The sequence below is a fragment of the Channa argus genome, chromosome 12, assembly GCF_033026475.1.
Source record: "Channa argus isolate prfri chromosome 12, Channa argus male v1.0, whole genome shotgun sequence".
Classification (NCBI taxonomy): domain Eukaryota; kingdom Metazoa; phylum Chordata; class Actinopteri; order Anabantiformes; family Channidae; genus Channa; species Channa argus.
The window spans coordinates 1418031-1433753 of record NC_090208.1 but is presented as its reverse complement, the minus strand read 5'-3'; the positions used below and the strand labels follow the sequence as shown (position 1 = coordinate 1433753).

General features: G+C 41.7%; 1 protein-coding gene across 1 annotated transcript; it reads right to left on the bottom strand.

Annotated features, from left to right (window-relative positions):
- Positions 1 to 761: 761 nt before the first annotated feature.
- Positions 762 to 15508, bottom strand: LOC137136956 (butyrophilin-like protein 2). The gene is made up of 6 exons (XM_067522772.1): positions 14824 to 15508; positions 10053 to 10397; positions 9872 to 9973; positions 9317 to 9643; positions 1413 to 1742; positions 762 to 1141 (listed from the first exon to the last, which is right to left on the bottom strand). Exons 1-6 carry the CDS (start codon positions 14858 to 14860, stop codon positions 1050 to 1052), a joined length of 1233 nt encoding a protein of 410 aa, XP_067378873.1. The 5' UTR covers positions 14861 to 15508; the 3' UTR covers positions 762 to 1049.
- Positions 15509 to 15723: the final 215 nt, after the last annotated feature.

Genomic DNA, 15723 nt, shown 5'->3' with positions numbered 1-15723 from the left:
AACAGTGCTGATAATGACCCAGGTGATAACTTTAGATTCTGGACACATTTACCAAACGTTCTAAACTTTGTCATTGTTGGTTATTGTCTGTAGTTTGATGAACAAAATGGTCATTTGATTATATTCTCATCACATTTCTGACACAATAAAGTGTTAAAGTGAAGGGGTGTGAATACTTTCTGAAGGAACTTTAACACCTCGTGTTAATCTACAGAAAATCTCAAAGAAATGAATGTTGTTAATGATTAAATCATCTGTAACAGAGGAACCGTTCTCTCGTGATCTCAGCTTCCCCTTGATTCCAGCTTCTGAGCCATGTAGGACTTTGTCTGCCTCTGAAACACCAGGGACATGGACTCACACTGCAACTGTAAAGGTGTGAATATTGTAAGAAAGAAAATCTGATTCGTGCAGAAGAACTTTCCAGTCTGAATTCTGACCTCACAACCTCCAAAATAACTTGTAGTTATAAAAATAGAAGTGAACACAATAAATCCAATTTAAATCAAAGAAAAGTGAACATCAGTAAATAACAGTTACCTTACTGATTATTGTTGTTGTGTCAGTTATTGGATCATTTGGAGACTGTAGCTACTCTGATTATAGAAATCACAATTAGAGCCCAACACAGCAAAATGATTCCTGTGGAAAATAGTTTGGACATGTGATTGTGGTCAGAGTGATGCTCTTGATGATGAAGGAGGTGAATGTAGAGAGGGCCAGACGTCTTTTTCAGGACAAATACACAAGAGACAGTGAGCTGCTGATTTTAGTAAATGTTTTAGAAAATGTGTTGAATCAACTGATTAAAAACTGTTACAAAACAAAATTCAAAGTGTTGAGAGTTTCCTCCCGAGTGAGACGTCTGTCCGAGTTCAGAGGATCTAAATCAGAAGTCCCTAAAAAACTACATGTTACATCACTGATCAACACTGATCAATAGTGATCAATTTGTCCTCCTGTCTTCATCCATCAGCTCCATCACTTCCGTGTTGTCTCTAATCCAAAGTCAGATCAGATCAATAATCAAAGATTGATCAACACACTGATCAAACTGATTTATCAGCCATCAGAGGAGTTGGATCAGTGGAGCTGCTTCTGTTCCTGATGTCCACTGTCTCATCTTTGTCCTGAGTTCTCTCTGCAGAGGAGACAGAAGACAGTCAGACAGAGACAGAATGTTACTCAACAAAAACACTTTGAAACTACTAGAAATGCTCTTCAGAATAACAGCTTTCACTTCCTCCCATAAATATATGTTCACTCTTCTGTAGGCAGTTATTTCAGCAGCAGAACCTACTGAAAACATTTCATTCACACATACATTAGACCAGAAAACATATTAACATCTAGAACGTCACACAGACAACCAGAGACAGATAACCAGAGACAGATAACCAGAGGAAACTGACCTTTGACTTTCAGCAGCACAGTTTTACTTCTCAGCAGGGACAAACATTTACAGGCACATCTGTATGTGCCTGTGTCTCTGAGTGTGGGGTGTTTCAGGGTCAGACTGAGGTCTCCAGTCTTCAGCAGGTCTTTCTTTATCTCTGTACGGTCTCTATAATTTTCCTGTTGACTGCCAGGCTGGTCAGAACCGTTCACAATCTCATGCATCATCACCCATCCTGTGACGTCTTTTTTTTCCCACTTCAAGTTAGGCTTCTCAGGCAGGTCACCAATGGTCCTGAAGGGCAGCTGGACAGACTCCTCTCCCTCCTCCACCTCCACCTGACAATCTGTGAGGACAACAAAGCACAAAATCAGCTGGACAGACAGCAGCAGCAGTTTAGAGGACACAGTTGTAGAGAAAGCTGAGGAACAGAACCAGATCAGAGCAGAAGGTAAAAGGGGACATAAATCTAGAAACTAAAAGCAGATTTTGAGTCTTGATGCTGTTGGGATGTTTTGTCCATGTGCTGCTTCACAGTAATGTCTTATCTCACACAATCATCTGTGACTGTGTCTCTGTGCAAAGATGGAGCCAATCATTGATCCAGTGATGGATCAACAGATGAGGATCAGAGTCAGTACAGGAAGTGGAAGAAGAGAAATTCCCTCATGTGATGGTGAAAGAACTTGTAAAGTTGTCTGGGGATTTCTTCTCTTTCACTTCTTCTCCAAACTTCAACTGGACTTTCATCAACTTTTCTTTTCTGTTTTTCTTCTGGAGCAACAAGAACTTACTATCAGCTGTGTTTTCTTCACATTCTTCAACACAACTGGAAGATTTTCACTGATACAAACTATTAAAGCTGCTTTTCTTTCTGCTTTCAGCTTCTTCCTGATCAATACTGTCACACTCTGATTGCTCATCAATCAACTTATTGATATCAGTTTGTGTTGTTACTTGGAAATGAGGTCCTGTCTTCTTCTTTGGTCACTTCCTATTTTGATTGATCCCCAGTGAATCTGAAATGTTGTGGAGGATCAATATCTGTGATGAATGTGATGTTTTCATGTCTGATCTCTGTGGACTGTAGAGAACTGATAAGTCCAAAGAGCAGGACTTGATGTCCAATAACTGCCATGATATTGACCTGATGATTCAAGAAATCATCAGATGATCAGGAAATATTGATGCTTTCAGACTCTCAGACTGATCATTGTTTTTCCAGCTGATCTGGATCAGACTGAACAGACTGATGACGAGCTGTGTCATAAACATTTCACTGATCAACAACAGCAGCTAAAAGCTGTTACCATAGCAACTCCATCCTCCATCTCCAAACATCAAATATTAATAAATTCTTCTGAAAATGCTTTGAACTGTGCCCACCTGGATGATCTGTCACCTGAACCCCTAGGATTACAGGCTGTGGAGGGAGACATGCAGGGCTCCACAAGGACGGTATTTCCTCACGGAGGGTGAGCTCAGGAACTTTGACTGCGTTTGAACTTAAACCCATTTTACTGTGTTTTAATTGACCTTCTTCTGGTGCTAATGGACAGTTTGTCTCTGAATTCAGTGACTTCTTAGCCTCTATAATTACATTTGATTGGTGACTTTAATGTGCCTGTAAATGACATCACTAAGAGCTTTGCTGGTCATTTTTGAAGCTTTTCTGAAGCCTTTAACTTCTGTCAGCAGGTCTGTGGCCCTACACACATTAAGGGTAACACCCTGGACCTGGTTTTTTACTTTTGGACTCCAAACTGACTGTGAGCGATCGTGGTTGTAGCTGGTACGTGTGTTATATGTTCACTATGTTAAATGAGGTCTCTGCTGAAAAGCTTTCTTCTGTTTTTAATAACTACTGTGTGGCCCTGTGATGATGAGAGTCATGTTCATTCCCCACTTGGATCCTTCAACTCGACGACATTGCTCCTTTGAAAAAATGCACTGTTTCCACTGCTATTTCCAATCCTTGGATGAACGATGACATTCCCAGTTTCAGAAGTAAATGTTCGATGGATAGAGCGTCTGTGGAAATCCACTAAGCTCCAGGTCCACTGCATCTATTACAAAGATCTTTTAACCGAACTTACCTCCATGGTTGAAGCTGCTGGGGTCTCTTGTTTTGCTGATCTTATTGTCTCTAATAAGCAGAATCCTAAAATTGTTTTCGATACTATACTAACCAGCCTGGTTTCTAGATTTCTAACTGTTTCTAAACAGCAGCTGATGTCTTTGCACTAACTAACTGAATTGGTGAGCAGCCTGAAGATCTCTTCCAGCCCACTTGATATTTTACCCACACTTTTTTTGTAAAATGTCTTATGGTGCATCGTCCCTGCTCTACTGCATATTGGTAATTGTTCTCTTGTCTCTGGCTGTTTCCTCCTGGTTACCATCAGAAACACTGTACTGAACCTGCTGTCCTCAAAGTATCCAATGACACCCTGATGTCTTCTGACAGTGGTTAATGCTCTGACCTGGTCCTGCTTGATCTTAGTGCAGCCTTTGACACTATTGACCACAGTATTTTATTAGACAGGCTTAGCAGCCATGTGGACATCTCAGGTATTGCACTTGACTGGTTCACTTCATACCTCTCAGGTAGATCCTGTTCTGTAGCTATTGGTTCTTTCATGTCATCATCAGCAAGGTTAAAGTTGTATCACATCCCATGTATGCAGATGATCTCCAGCTATATTATTATTTCAACCTTAACAAAACTGACAATCTCACTTTGCTGTATAATTGTCTGTCAGCAGTTAAAGCCTGGTTGGCCAATAACTTCTTACAGTTAAACACAGCTGAAACTGAAGTTCTCATTGTGGCCCCTAATAGTACTGTCTCTAAGGTGTTTCCCCTAAAACACATTGTCAAACTTAGGTCTATTGTGTCAAGCTCTGAACTTGAAATGATTCTTCATGCTTTTGTATCATCACGTCTTGATTATTCTAATTGTCTTTTCACGTGTCTCAGTAAAACATCAATAGAGTCTCTAGCTGGTGCAGAACGCTGCTGACAGGCTGCTGACAAAACCACACAAACATTGTCACATCACCCCGATTTTTGCTTCCTCACATTGGCTCCTGTCAGTTTTAGAACTTTAAGGTTCTGGTTGTTACATATAGACCCTTCACAGTCAGACACCTGAGTACCTGTGACTTGCTTCAAGCTCCTGGCAGAATCTGTTGGCTGGGCCTCACACTTAAAACCAAGGGGGACCAGGCTTTAGCTACTGTTGCACCAAGATTGTGGAATGTTCTTCCACAAGAGTTAAGATCTGCTGCTTCATTAGATATTTTTAATAAAATTCTCAAAACAGACTTTTCCCAACTCTGACCATAAGTTGAACGAGAAACTGTAGATAATCAGCTACTTTGACTGATGTTGTACATTTGTCTTTGTTCTCAATATTTGATGTGTTCTATTTTTTTCTGTTCTTATTTTATGTCCAATGGATTTATTGTTTTCATGTGAAGCACTTTGTGAGCTCTTCTCTGTGAAAGGTGCTGTACAAATACATTTTACTTACTTACTCTAAGTCCTTCTAGACATGGACAGATTAGTGACTGGGCCTCTCAGGCTCAGAGCTTCAAAAGCAGATCTGGACCTAAGCCTCTGGATGAAGTGTCTGTTAATATCACTCAAATCTATTCAACGAGCACAAAAAGATGCTAAAGGTGTAAAAATAGACATCAAACAGCCACAAAGGACATAAGGAGTCTGATAAGAACCAAAATGACAAGAGAACAAGCACAAAGAGTCTTTGTTCACATACAGTGTGGGTCTGACTCCTATATGAAGAAGGACTTGAGGACCTTGTCCATTGTCTCAGAATCCATCCATGGTCAGTTATCTGATCATTGATCATCATTTGGTGACTGGACTTAGTTTGTTGTGGACTGTGATATGAAATGTGTTTCTGATCCAGGAAAGAACAGAAATAGATGTTGATGTGCAGCTGTTTTTATTTCCTGTATTGTTGCAGTTCAAGCTCCAGTGTGGAACTGGTTTGAATAGATTTGTTAGTAGTAGAAGTCTGCTCCATCTTAATGTGGACAGGTGCTGTGGAAGGTGGGGGGTCCATAATTGTCCACATTGAAGGAGACAAGGCTAGTCAGCAGTGTCCACTAACTATTGTCCTCTTTTTAAAAACCAAACTCTGGACTTTGTTCTGTTGAATCAGTTGATTTCATTGCCTGATCTCAGCAACATTCTCAGTGTCAGTGAGGACAGAACAATGTCTGTGGAGACATTAGAGGACAGCTCCATGTCTTATCTGTCCACCTAAACACAATTTCAGCTTTTGAAACTAATCCCAGCTTCTTGTTTTCTGCTCTCATGTGCTGATGGACATTTTCATTGTCACTGAAATAAGGTAGAGAGACACAAAATGTCAAATACATCCAGCCAGAGCAAACTCACCTTTTCCACCTTTGTCTCCAATTAGACCAACAATCTAATTCATCCCAACACTTGTGTCAAGTTCTGTCTGCAGCTTCACATGATCAAGGACCTGTTGTTACCTGGACCTGATCTACTTCTGGTGGAGCTCAGTTCAAAGTTTCTCTCTGATAAATATTCACAAATATTCACATTACACTGAAATGATAGTTTGGTTCCAGGACAATTCACTGTTAGAGTCATGAAATAAAGTGAAATACATTCATAGAAACATACTAACAGTAATACTGCAGTTTCTCTTAGTATAAAGGACAAGCACCAAGCTAGGACAGGAGATATACTCAACTAGTAAGTACTGTTTGAAATTTGTTTGTTGGTTTCAGAGGAAGCTGAGTTTCTGTCATTTTTTCTTGAGTCTGCTGATTTAGTCTGTTTTTAATAGAGTTAAGAACTGTAGGTAGAAAGTTTTGCTCTTCTGGTGAAGTGGATATTTGGTCTGTTGTTGGTGGTAGTTTCAGCTTAGTGATCACCAAGCGTTCACACCTTTGACCTAACAAAGGCACAAGAGGTAGGTTGGTTTCAACGAAGGGGGCAGTTTCGGCTATAGCCAATTAAGACCATATTATGGCACCTGTTGGGCTGGAGCCCTTGTGTTCAGCCTCTTTGTGTGAAGACCGACGGTGTAAAGAAAAGCGAGTCTACCTGCGCGAGTCTACCTGCGCGAGTCCACCGAGCGAGGACACTAGGTAGTTTATTTCAAACTTCTTCTACTTCTGTTCCTCTACTTTGCTTCACATTAACCCTTTCTACTCCGAAAAGCCTTTTCTTTGTTTTACTATGTGTTTTCAGCAGATCCCTGTTCTCCTCCGCAGACGCAGGACATGGCGTCCTACTAGGGGACATCATGTTTCTCACCTGCGCACTCTCATCCAGACCACTTTGCCACCAGCCTCTTTTTCTCTTGCCCTGTGGAACTGCCAGTCTGCAGTGAACAAGGCCGACTTCATTCCAGCTTTTGCTACACACTCAGCTGTTCACCTGCTTGCACTTACAGAAACCTGGATCATGCCACAGAACACAGCCACCCCAGCTGCACTCTCCACCAATTTTTCATTCTCTCACACTCCTCGCTCATCAGGCCGGGGGGGTGGGACTGGACTCCTCATCAATGACACCTGGAAGTTTTCCTCGACAGAACCACTCAGCAATCTGTCTTCTCTGGAATATCATGCTGTTAGGATCACAGCACCAATTGCAGTCATGGTGATTGTGATATATCGAACACCGGGCAGCTGGGGAACTTCTGCGATGAACTGGACATGTTGCTGTCCCACTTCCCTCAAGATGGCACTCCTCTCATCATCATGGGAGACCTGAACATTCACCCGGACAAACCACAGGCGGCTGATGTGTTTGCTCTTCTAAACACATTTGACCTGAGTCTGGTCTAAACTCCTCCGACCCACAAAGCTGGCAACAACCTCGACCTCATCCTCACCCGGAACTGCACCACAGACAACATCTTGGTCACTCCTCTGCATGTATCGGATCATTTCTTCATTCAACTCACAGTCCTTATCCCGAGATCTTCGCAATCTTCCCCCACACTTGTAACATTCCGGCGCAACCTCAGGTTTCTCAACCTGGATCGATTCTCCTCGCTGGTCTCCGCAACTCTGCCCCCAACACAGGACCTCTCCATTCCACGATGCAGATGCAGCCACAGACAGCCTTTGCAATACACTTTCATCATGTCTGGATTGTCTCTGTCCTATGTCTTCGAGACCCGCCCGTCTCTCACCTTCTAATCCGTGGCTCACTGACGGGATCCGTGAACAACGCAGCACCCTCAGGAGTGCTGAGAGGAAGTGGCGCAAATCCAACCTCTTTCAAGCAGGCCTTGATTACCCCACTGCTCAAGAAGCCTTCTCTTGATCCCTCTGTAGTGGAGAACTACAGACTTGTCTCCCTCCTCCCTTTTCTGGCCAAGACTATGGAACGAGCAGTCTTCAACCAACTCTCAGACTTCATTTCCAAGAATAACCTCCTCGATGTCAACCAGTCTGGCTTCAAGAGGGGTCACTCCACAGAAACAACACTCCTGACTGTTGTGGAATATCTTCGAGCTGCAAAAGCCACAGGTCAATCATCTGTCTTAATTCTACTTGATCTATCATCAGCCTTTGACACTATGAACCATCAGATACTCTTGTCCACACTCTCTGACTTGGGCATCTCTGGATCAGGTCTAGACTGGCTTCGTTCTTACCTATTGGGACGAAGCTTCAAGGTATCCTGGCGGGGGCATCTTTCTCACTCTCATAGCCTCTCTACCGGTGTGCCGCAGGGCTCAGTTCTTGGTCCTCTCCTCTTTTCTATCTATACTTCATCCCTAGGTGCCATCATTCACTCACATGGTCTTTCCTATCACTGCTACGCTGATGACACACAGCTCTTCCTGTCCTTTCCACCGGACGACTCCACCGTCTCATCGCGCATTTCTGCCTGTCTCTCAGACATCTCAGCCTGGATGAGTGAGAGACACCTTCAACTCAACCTCTCTAAGACCGAAGTCCTTGTCTTCCCAGCCAGACCTTTGATGCAACACAACATCAGCATCAACATTGGATCTACAGTGATTGTCCCCACTAATTCGGCCAAAAATCTGGGGGTCATCATCGACGACCAACTGAGCTTTAAGGACCACATCTCCTCAGTCTCTAGGGCAGCAGATTTGCTCTCTACAACATCAGGAAGATCAGACCCTACATCACGGAATATACAACCCAACTCATTGTACAGGCGCTGGTCACATCTCGTCTTGATTACTGCAACGCTTTGTTGATGGTGTTACCGATATCCACAATCAAACCCTTGCAGATGATCCAAAATGCGGCAGCTCGCCTAATTTTTAATCAGCCAAAAAAGACCCATGTCACACCACTTTTTAGATCTCTACACTGGCTTCCTGTTGCTGCTCGCATCAGGTTCAAAGCTCTGTCTCTTGCTCACAGGGTGATTAACTCAACAGCTCCCGCTTACCTCAACTCACTCATTCAAGTCTACAATCCTTCTCGCCCGCTGCGGTCTGCCAACGAACGACGTCTGGTGGTCCCAGCACCGCATAGAAGACACCAAGCAAAACTGTTTAGCGCAATGATCCTACGATGGTGGAACGAGCTACCAAACTCTGCACGCTCAGCTGACTCTCTGCCAATATTCAAAAAACTGTTGAAAACTGAACTCTTCCACATCGTCCTATGCACTTAAATCTTTAAAAAAAAAAAAAAAAAAAAAAAAAAAACTTTCTGCTCTCTTGCACTTGTATCTCGTGAACTGTGAACACTTTTCTGACAGGACTTTGCTTTGATGTTTTCTCCTTGACTTAGAGTTTTGCTGCCTTGTACCTCACTTGTAAGTTGCTTTGGATAAAAGCGTCTGCTAAATGACTAAATGTAAATGTAAATGTAAAGTCTATGCTAAGCTAACTGTTGTTAAAGACTTTAAACTGACCTTTGACCTGGAGCTTCACATCTTTTTTCATCAGGATGTTTCCCTCCCTGCTGTAGACAGTGCAGCTGCAGGCTCCTTTGTCTCTGTCTGTGGGGTATTTCAGGGTCAGACTGAGGTCTCCAGTTTTCAGCAGGTTTCTCTTCATCTCTGTTCGACCTTTGTAATAATAGTACTGTTCTGCAAGCTGGTCAGAGCCGTTCTGATACACATGGACCTTATTATCTCTATCATTCTTCCACTCCACTTTGACGTCTTCAGGCAGACAAACTGTGGTTTTGCAGGGCAGCTGGACAGACTCCACCCCTGAATCCACCTCCACCTTGTAGACTGAGAGGACAACAAAGCACAGCATCATGTGGACAGACAGCAGCAGCAGCTCTGATGGTAACAGGACCTCACTGTCCCATGAAGACACTCAGGAACTACTTATTGTGACTGATTCTCAGTTTGGTTCTGATTTGTTCCTCACTCTCAGTCTGTCTCAACAGTCAAGGAGCAACAAGAGTAAAGATGTGAACCATCAGCATTATGGGTAATGTAGTAGTAGAGACATACCTGACATGAAATAGTGACGGAAATGTACTAAAAGACCCCCAGCAACAATCAGAAGAAGAACCAGGAGAACCAGGAGAACTTTGGCCCAGGATGGAAATCGTTCTGTGAAGAACATGAACAACAACATGACCTCTGACCTCTGACCTGTATCTACAGCACTGACCTCTGACCTGTCACTGACCTTTGACCTGCAGCTGTACATTTGTCAGTCGCCGTTCTCCCATTGTAACTGATCTGACAGAGCAGGTGTAGGTTCCACTGTCAGACAGTTGCAGTTCTGTCAGATTCAGACTGAGGTCTCCAGTTTCCAGAGCATCAGGCATCATCGATGTTCGGCCGCTGTAAAGCTGGTTCTGGTTTTTAAGTTCATCACCTTCCTGCTGACGCTGGTGGACGGTTGAAGGACTGAGATCAGAGCGGCTCCACATCACTGTGGGATTGTTCACGTCAAAAGTGTGAAACTCACAGGGCAGCAGGACAAACTGGTCCCCCTCATACATGTCCACAGCTGAGACATGCTGGGAAACTGTGAGGACACACAGACAGAGAGGGTCCATCTCAGCAGCCTTATTTCATGTCTCATTACTCGTCCGTCCTCAGGTGAGTCAGAAACCAGTTTTCAAAGTAAAAACGTCAAAGACATAAGTTAATATAGCAGCTTCATTATTTGTCCACATGTGTGTCAGTCTGTGTGACTGTGCTGGGATTTGTATTTCAGTCTGTCTGTGTGTCTGTACATACATTTGTAAATATCCACATTTAATATGTGTGTACATGTAAAATAATGTACAAATGTATTCACTCAAAAACTGAATGTAAATGTCTTTAATTCTTTGTGTTTTTAGCTAAAAGTGCTGGAAAACCTCACAATTGGCTCTTTGTAAGTCACGGTGGGTCACAGCTCACAGTGGGCTACAATAATGATGCCATAGATGGGAGTTTTCAGACATACTCCACATTTTCCAAGCTTGTGTGAGTCCTGTGCATCATTGTGTGTTTGTGGTCACAGAAATATTTCTATGTTGGTGTTTTTTTGCTTTTTAAACAACTGAGAACATTTTCAGCCCAATCAAAAACCGTATGAACCACAGATGGTCTTAAATCTGAGGACTTTGCAGACGGCTTCCAAAAGAAGCACACAGTCCCATTACAGAGACATGTGGACAATGTGAACACACACTGGACAGTTTTGTTCTGCTTGATGCTGAAACACTCAGGAAGGTTTTATCTAAACTGAAGTCTTCCACCTGTGCTCTTCACCCAATTCCCACCTCCTTTTTAAAAATGTCTGATGAGGTTTTAACTATTGCTACCAACTTTTCCCTGCAGCTCTTAAAAGTGCACTTGTTGAAGCTGTTTTAAAAAAGCAGCTCAGATCCATCCACACCCAGTAGCTACAGACCTATTTCCAATGTCCCATTTTGAAGAAAAAGTTTAGAGAAACTAGTTTTTACACAACTAGCAATTTTCTTAACACAATCAACAAGTTAGAAATGTCTCAGTCTGGTTTCTGTCCTCATCACAGTACAGAGACAGTCCTAGTCAAAGTAGTTAATGACATCATGTTTAACCTAGATAACAATAAACCTTCAGTTTTATTACTGCTGGACTTAAGTGCTGCTTTAGATACAGTCGACCATCAGCTTCTTTTAAATAGACTGAGGGGACACGTTGGACTGTCTGGAACTGTTTTACCTGGTTTTCTCTTGTCTTTCCAGCAGACAGTTCTTTCTTGAAACTAGTGAAAACATATCAGGAACCTCTGAACCTCTGATGTTCCCCAGGGGAACATGCAAGATCCAGCACACTCATGGATTTTATGTGTCTTAGTTCACAAACTTGATTCCAATTCTGACTTGACATTTTTCTGTTCATGCATTTGTCCCTGTATCTTTTCCTTAGAATATTAAATTTTCTAATCATTTGAGCGATGAGTGTGCTGGATTTTTTTTCAGCCGGCTCATCTAGTTGATCAGCATCCTTCTGAAGGCTGTCACACACCCCCATCAACACCTCCTTGTTCTTTTTCTGTTCTCCCAGCTCATCATCCAAAGCTTTTCTTTTTAGTCCATGCATCACACCCTGTCTTTACCGTCGCTTTCATCAAGGTAGATCCTGAATCTGGTCCTAGCTGAGGCTACAAAGCCAGTAGTTCCTTTGTGAGGGGCACTTTGAAAACCCTCCACAGGCTCTAATGGTTACAGACTAGTATCTGGGCCTCATCTCATCTTATCATATCTTGCCCATGAGATGGGGCAGAAGGCGCGGAATGAAACTTCTGAAGTGTGGGACAAGTGCAAACTTTAACGCTAGTTTTGTCCTTTCCACAGATGAAAGATTTGGCTATTTTTGAATCTGGAAACAACTGTGAAACACCTTCGATGGATGAGTATGAGTTGGTTTGAGCCGGTTTAAGTTTTCCTCCTCCTGCTCCAACCAGCCTGCGTGCAACTCAGAGTTGCAAATCCTCAGTAAGGAAAGTAGCTATTGGCTTCTAGAAGTCACTAAAGTGTTTAATCACTTTAGTCACATGATTGCTCAATTGCATGTAATTGTATTGGGCTGTGAGAGAGAAGAATAACATGTGGGAGAAACAGACAGTGAGTAAAATCCACCCTAAATATGTTTAGTACTACAAATTAACTTTCTTCTGTTGATTGTTGATTTTTAATGTCACAATTCCAACCGTCCTCCTTTACTCAGCCAAAGTGATCCAAGAGTTATTTATTTTCGAAAAGACATTTTTACATTTACATCAGAATCAGACAGCAGCTGCATGAGGAGTGTGGAGACACCTGAGAGGGGCCTGTGACAGCATCCACTGTCATATCATCATGTTTAGGAGAATAAGAATGATACATGCTTTCACGTCAGAGTCTCCAAAAGTCTCCAGTAACACCAGAAAAAGTCGCTAGTCGCTTTAATAAAAAACAGAGTTGCTAGACGGGTCTGAAAACTCACTAAATACATCTGGTTGCCTGATAATTCTGCATTGTACGGCTGTAGACAATGGTTCCACGTGTTGAGTTCTGAATGTCTACGCTAATGTACAGATCAAATCATGAGAGAACCAGAGCTTATTAAGTATTATTACAAGTATTATTATTATTTTTAATGCCCCACAGAAACCCTGTGAAGATATGTGGGTGGATGGGAACTGTGAGCACAGCTGAAATGATCACTTTTCTCCACGTTTCTGATCGTTTAACCAGAGTCTGCATCATTTCCTCTTATAGATTGTTAATTTGTGGAACAAGCACTGATGTCTGCTCGAGTTAAGGAGGAACTTTGACTTCACCTGAGCTGTGTCCCTCTCTGCTGCAGACAGAGACACTTGGCTGAGCTCCGTCCTCACTCAGACTGAGAGAGAAGAAGCTTCTGCACAAGTGTATTTTCTTATTCACTAATCTCAGTGGTGTCTTGAAGAATTGATATCCAATGATGTCAGAACACAAAGATTTATTTCTTCGTGCTCTAGTTCATCTTTAACAACTAAAAGCTCACAATAAGCTCATTTTCTTTCTTGTCCTAAATTGTCCCAGGTCCCAAAACTTTGTCCACCAGGTACAAGTTTTACTGTCCCCGTGACAATGGGACACCATTAATTTGGAGTCCTCCCTACCTGTAGGAATTCAACTGCAATAGCAAGCAACGATTTTTGGAACTAATAAAAAACTAATAACAATAAAAACATAAACAGTTTTCAACGTCCCCAACTGTTAACACTGTGCAAATACTGTATATAGTTTAGCATTGTATTGATCTGCTGTTTTTTCATATGTGTCAGACGACAGGAGGTAAAGGACCACACACAACTTCAAATATATCACTATAATATAAAGTCATTTGTTATACTTTTCCTTTTGAGGGCTGTACTACTATAAGCTGTTGTGATTCTGTGTAGAGGTTATTACAGATCATCCTCTCGTCATATGTATAACTTCCTTTGCACTTACTGTATCCTGATGTTTCTGACATTGTCATTGCTTTATATTCTTTTTGTACATGTGTAAAATCATAACCACCTACCAAGTTTCAATAAATTATTCAGCCTTCATGGTATTTGATGTCTAGATATGTTGCACCTAATGGATATTTTTTCTGTTGATTAATCTATCGATTATTTTCCCATCAGGCTGTTTTTTGTTCAAGTTCATTCACTTGCACAGTCTCCTCACTTGGGTCCATCCTGACCATAATTGTGATAGAATTGTAGTTTACAACCTAGGAGCAGGTGTGTTATATAATGACAGTTATTGTTAGTTAGTTATTGATTTATTAATCTAGATGTTATAAATGTGTTTACATGTCAATTGAATATTATTTCATTGATGCCAGCAAAAGGTAAAAGACAGGAAGCTTGTGCAGGAATAAGGTGGAAAATAGAGAGAACAGCCTGAGGATTACAGAGGAGGAACGTGCCCCAAAGGTTGATGAAGATGAAGAAGAAAGAGGAAGAACATGATCAAAGCAGCGGCAAGTGACGTCTCCCGCTGCTGAAAAGACGTGGTTATAATAAACTGATAATAAACTAACACTGAAGTGACATTCATTGACTTCTGATTATTAATTTATATTATGTCTTTAACAGTAACCCCAACATAAATGTTGTATAGTTATATTGGTACGTGATTCAAGCGAAATTATTATTCAAGAAATTATTATCGTTTTTACTCTTTGTGTACTTTGAATTAATCATTATCCCAAAAAACACCATGTAATATGACTAATTATTAACAGATGTTAAACACGTGACCAACACTGACCCGTTGAAACTGCGGGATCCGCCCAACGTGAAGCAGAGAAACGGGAGCTGATGTAACGGTCCGCTAATGTCATGATGTCCGTGATCATTTTCACTGTTTTGTAGTTTTTACAGGACCGAGTCCCAGTGTTGAAGCTGTGTGTGAAACATAAAAGAGTCTTAACCCACATTGGAGCCGTTTTCTTACCTTGTAGCAGAATCACAACCACCACCAACATCTTCATCTTCAGTACAAACTACATCCGCAGATTCTCCTTAAATCTGCTGCTTATTGACCTGAAGATGCAGAAACGGCTTCACTAAGTCACTTTACAGACACTTTTCTCTTTCTTCCTCCTGATAAAACACTGACGCACAAAGACACGTTTACTTTCGATTTTAACAGGACGTCTCCTCTATGTGAGGAAAAATCATCAAGCTTCAGGTTACAACTTTCAAAATAAAGTTCCTGGAGTAAGCTTCGGTGAGTCCGTACATGAAGTGCAATTCATATTTCATATGTAACGTTTTTTCATGCTGTGTTTAGTTGCAGTAACTAACGCTCTGATGACCTGACGCTTCCTTCTTTCTCATCTCTTCACTCAAAGAAAATAAGAAATAAGTCACTGGGATCCACAAACACCTGCAGACACCTGTGCTATACACCTATCAGGCATAAGATTATGACCACCTGTACAATTTAATACAGCAGCTCTGCCATGAATTCAACTTAACTGTCAGAAAGGTGATAATTGTAGTCTCTGTTTATTATGGAGGTTGTAGTTGGTGGTGGAGTCATACTGGAGTGCATCATAAGAAGAGGTGGTTCTAAAGTTTTGGGGTTTTTTTTAGGGTTAGAATAGGATGGCTGACACATTAGAGACACCTTAGGACATATCAACATCCAGTGTCTTTTGAGGTGTTTTTTTACCACTAGGCTCAACCAGGCTCAGCTTCAGTATTGTCTCTCAGCTCTGATCATCAGTTTTATTGGGTTTATTCAGATACAATGATCTCATAATGTTACATAAGTACAAATAAAGTTACTGTTAATTGTTAGATCCTAACCCTGGAAGAGTTTACCAGAATGGATTACATGGACAGTTAA